General features: G+C 32.7%; 1 protein-coding gene across 20 annotated transcripts in view; it reads right to left on the bottom strand.

Annotated features, from left to right (window-relative positions):
- LOC124955012 (homeodomain-interacting protein kinase 2) overlaps positions 1 to 5000 on the bottom strand; it is a 31760-nt gene that overhangs the window by 1847 nt on the left and 24913 nt on the right. For 11 of the 20 annotated variants that reach the window (XM_047508791.1, XM_047508790.1, XM_047508789.1 and 8 more), the window contains 9 exons: positions 4750 to 4929; positions 4488 to 4634; positions 4152 to 4316; positions 3610 to 4034; positions 3005 to 3094; positions 2031 to 2306; positions 1680 to 1845; positions 1077 to 1300; positions 33 to 353 (listed from right to left, as the gene is read on the bottom strand). In XM_047508791.1, coding sequence (XP_047364747.1) covers positions 33 to 353; positions 1077 to 1300; positions 1680 to 1845; positions 2031 to 2306; positions 3005 to 3094; positions 3610 to 4034; positions 4152 to 4316; positions 4488 to 4634; positions 4750 to 4929 — 1994 coding nt within the window. The remainder of the gene's footprint in view (positions 1 to 32; positions 354 to 1076; positions 1301 to 1679; positions 1846 to 2030; positions 2307 to 3004; positions 3095 to 3609; positions 4035 to 4151; positions 4317 to 4487; positions 4635 to 4749; positions 4930 to 5000) is intronic. The other 9 variants (XM_047508787.1, XM_047508796.1, XM_047508798.1 and 6 more) reach the window with 7 other exon arrangements.

Raw genomic sequence — 5000 nt, 5'->3', positions numbered from 1 at the left:
ACTATAAACGTAAAATAATAAATGGTACACACATGCATGCATCAACTAGGTGTCTAGGTACCCACCCGGGTGTGAATCCCTGAAAGGTGGGCACTTGTTGCTGCTGGATAGCAGTAGGAGCCTGAGAAGGCGCAGCAGTAACATATACAGGGGGTGGCACAGCATGTGCTCTTGAACGCACATGAGCGTACTCCTGGTAGAGAGGTTGTCCCAGATGCTGGGCACCCCCTATCACAGGTCCGCCTGTGGGGCTTCTGCCTCCACCACCACCCCCAGGACTCAGATGGACTGGATGCCCATGGTGGCTGTGGGTATGACCCGGATGGGCTGCCGAGCCTACCACCTGGCTCTGCCTACAAAACCCAGAAGAAAATCCACCCCTTCATTACGCAATTCACATGCTTTACTCTTTCTTGCGCTTTTAAACTTTTTCCGGCATTAATTCAACTGAAATTTATATATTACTGATACACTACCATCGTATAACGAGGACGTTAAATTGGAAGAAAACGAGAAAAGCAAAAAGACACAATATATATAAAGAAGATTTGTTATCGAAACAAAAAGTGAAGGAAAAAAAAGTTAAAAAAAGAAGAAGAAGAAGAAGGAAAAAAAGAAAAAAGAAAAAGAAAATATCAGAAGAGAAGAAGAAAATAAAGGAAAACTTCATGCCTCTCTCATTCATTTCATATGTATGTGTATCTAACGAACACAACTCCTGAAAAATCATGCAATATTATTTTATACTTTTTTTGTTTTTTTCTTTTTTTTTTCTTTTTTTTTTTTTTTTTGTTTGGATTATTCTTTTTGTTTTTCTTTTTCATTGCAAATCTGTCTGGTCCTCGAGATATATATATATATATATATATTAAAAAAAAAAAAAAAAAGAAAAAAGAAAAAAAGAAATAAATACCATGCATCAAACACACTATTACAATAGAAATAAACATGCTAGCTAATTTTACTTTGAAAATATCACAAAATACCTAAACTATAACTATTTTTGGAAACATGCCTTTTAAAAAATATATCATAGAACACAAACTCTCATGCGATATCTTATATTTATGACTCACCTATATTGATGAACAGGATTTGCTACTGCCCACTTTTGATGATCTCTCGAATGAGCTGCTGGTGGTTGTACGTATTCGTGTTTATACTCTGCTCGTTTTCCAGGCCAAGAGACTCGCTTGTCGGTACCAGTTGTGTAAACGATGTGTTGCTCTTGTAGATGAGGATGAGCGCTACTTGTTGTCACATACTGCAAGAAGTAGTCATGCATGTCATAGGCGTCATCCTAGAAAAACATTACCCAAAAGAAAAATTACTAATGGAAGGAAATAAAGAAACTAATCGTTCCATGAATCCAATTTTTCTCTTGCTGTTGTTTGCAGTATCGTTATTAATTGAAATTATAAATTAAAAAATAGAGTTTAACAAAAAAAAAAAAAAAAGAAAAAAAAAGAAAAAAAAACCATCACAGAGAAGAAGAAAACAAAAAAATATATAAATAACTTTTCCTAAAGTACAAGAAATACGATTATATCGTAGAAAATTTTTGTCAACGATAAAGTCAAGTATTAAATCAAACTGAAGACACTTAAGAATAATAAAATATATATAAATAAAGAGAGAGAGAAGGCTCGAAAGAAAGGAGATAAAAAATGTAATTTAACCTGATAGGTTGGTGGCTCTTTGCATGCTGGCGCGTGACATGGATGTGGAGCGACATACTCAACGCCAGGTTCAGATTTAGTTGTAACGTTCACCATATTGCACTCGGATTGTACCTTAGCCAATAATCTCTTCTTTTGTGATTGAGAGGAATAGCCAGAACTACTGCTGCATTAGGAATATAATTATTAGCATATGAGCAGATTATTTGACACAAAGATGAAGAAAACAAACAAAAGAAAAGAAAAAAAGAAAAAAAAAAAAAAAAAAAAAAAAAAAAAAAAAAAAATAAGATATATATATATATTAAATTCAAATAAAATGACGAGAAGAGTAAACAAAAAAAAGATCACCTGCTAACATGATGTTGTTGTTGAGGCTCATGTTTAATATGTTGAGTGGTGGTTTGTTGATGTTGCGGATGTTGTGGTACTTGTTGATACAAATGTGCATGAGCTCTGCCTGGACTAACTTCGCCATCGCTATCACCAACCGTAACACAGCTAATAACATTCTTCCTTTGAGCTCTTTGTGACGAGCTTTGTGATGTCGTATGAGAACTTGTGTGAGCTTGCGTACTTGAGTGAGCTTGCTGCATCGTTGGTACAACTCTCGGTGTAGATTGTGTACTGTAAAAAAAGGAGAAATACAATTTTTAATCGTTTAGAATTATTATAGGTTTTTTCTCTCTCGATCTTCTTCTTTTTTTTTTTTTTTTTTTTTTTTTTTTTTTTCATATTTGAACAGATGATTATGAAAGTAATTTACGTTAATCTATTTTTCGTTCGATGATATTTTGACGTACGAGTTTGAATTATATGAAAACGTTAAGAATAAAAAAATATGTCCTCTTTATATATAACATCAGAAATATAACTTGGATACACTTCAATAATCATCGATTCATTTTTAATTATGATAATACTTTTGGAATGTTCTACTTATGTTAACATTTTATTAAAACATGCATATAAGGATATTATGGTTACCTAGATTAATGAGACAGCCAAGAAATATGACTTTCGTATTTGTCTTATGTATATACGTTATATGTGTGTGTGTGTGTATATGTGTGTGTGTGTGTGTGTGTGTTGATTTTGTTAAACGAACTAAATGATTTTTATTATATAGACGAATTAAAAAAAAAAAAAATAAATAATAATAATAATACAATTATTATGAATTAATTTATCAATTTAAAAAAGATAATTAAAATAATAATTAATAATTATGATAATAAAAACGAATATGAGGTATTATTATAATGATTTTGTGAGTAGTGTATAGTGTGTTGTGTGTTGTGCTATATTGTAATACAATAATGTACCTTCGAATGACCTCCTCACGGACAGGACGTCCGTCGCCAGACAGGCGAGTTGCCAAACTTTGACAGGCTCCGCATTGACGATCGCCACAGCTGTCAATGATATCATGCATGATTCTACTACCAACTAGCATATACTAGCATATATAACTCGAAGATAGTGGGGATTTACTTGCAGGATTACTACTTGACAATATCGATGGGTTATCATTTTTCGTTAAATTAACTGTTAGCTTTTACAATCTGTAAAATGTCATTGGCTTCATAAAAAAAAAAAAATAATATGCTTCTTATCATACAGAAAAAGAAAAGAGGACAAAAAGAAAAAGAAAAAAAAAAAAAAGAAAGAATGATAAATATATGCAAAAATATATCAAAATGTATATATACACTATTATAATACAGATTGTCAAAAATGAGCAAAAAATACTGTTCATTTAAGCAATAAATAATAGACTAATATTCTACTTTTGAACTTTTCATAAAATGTAAAAAAAGAAAAAAAAGAAAAAAGAAATGAAAAAAAGAGAAAAGAAAAAGAAAAAAAAGAAAAGAAAAAAAAAGGAAAAAGACAAAAACGAAAACTCAAATACAAAAAGAAAACTCACCATTTCCCAGGTGACTCATCTTCGCTGTCGCTAATAGTAATAACAGAAACAGCCGGAGATGGTGTATCATATATCGTGATAGTTTGTTGCCGGACGGATGCAACTTGTTGATGTTCTACATTGTGACTACTACTGTGCTTGCTGCTGTGATGATGAGATTGAATTGGTTGTTGTTGCCAATGTCCACTCGAAGGTGAATGTCGTCTCATACTACTTGGTGGTGTACTCTCCTTCACTCTCTTTTTCACTGGACTCAACTGTTGAGTTTCCTTTTTATGTTCATGCCTGTGTTGACTTTGCTGAGGTACGGTCACGTGATGTTGATGATGTTTCGTTACACTACGTTTGCCCCAACCTTGCGGTGGATGTTCGACGAGAGCACTAGTGTTATATACTTCCGTGACAGGAAATACTGGCCGCTGATCCTTCCCCAAAACAAGGGTAATCAATTGGAACATTGCATTGACGAAGTATATTACAAATGATTTGTAATAAAAATAAATATGACATTTATTTTTTACAATAAGGTCCAATTACTTTACCTGTAATATGGCAGAACTATCCACGATAAGTGGTCTACCCCAATCTCCAGCATCGCTTAATAATGGCTGTTGAATGGCTGCATGCTGTGGTGGTAATTGTTGCCAAGATGGAACTATTGCAGCCATTTGTCGACTTCCACCAGGCCATGATGTTTGTACGGCATTCTTTTATAATTATAATAATATTATAATCGTATCGAATACAAAGGTATATAAAAAGGTATATAAAAAAAAAATATATATATATATACATATATCTTTTTTCCAAGTTGTAGTTTTTTTTTTTTTTTTTTTTTTTTTTTTTTTAATAAAACATGATTATCTTTATGAACTTACAGTGAGCAACATTTGTCGTCCAGTTTCTACCATAGACACAGGAACTGCCGCGTACTGTTGTTGCGCGGCTACCGCAGCTGCCGCAACAGCTTGCTGCGATATGATCGACGGTTGAATTTGAAGTGGACCTTGTTGAGCCTGCGGTGGCTATAACCATTAGTTTATAATCAAATGGAATAACGCATATCACTTTTTATAATATTTAATTATAAAAATATATAACACAAAATAAATAATTTATTATCATTTTTATTACTATTACCTGAGCAACTACTACGTGTTTGGCTGGACTTGGCATTGTTTGATAACCAGGAGGAGGACATAATATACCAGGTACTAATTGATGTGAAAAATCATGCACCGCACTTCGGCCACTGTTTGAACCACTAGAAGAACCACTGTATTGCGTTGCCCGACGACTGCTGTTGCTATAGATTTGATACTGCAATGTTTCAAAATAATATTATTAAAAAAAAAAAAAAAAAAAAGAAAAAGAAATATTAAAATACAAAA

This window comes from Vespa velutina, chromosome 17 (assembly GCF_912470025.1).
Source record: "Vespa velutina chromosome 17, iVesVel2.1, whole genome shotgun sequence".
Lineage (NCBI taxonomy): Eukaryota > Metazoa > Arthropoda > Insecta > Hymenoptera > Vespidae > Vespa > Vespa velutina.
This window is presented reverse-complemented; position numbering and strand designations above follow the sequence as displayed.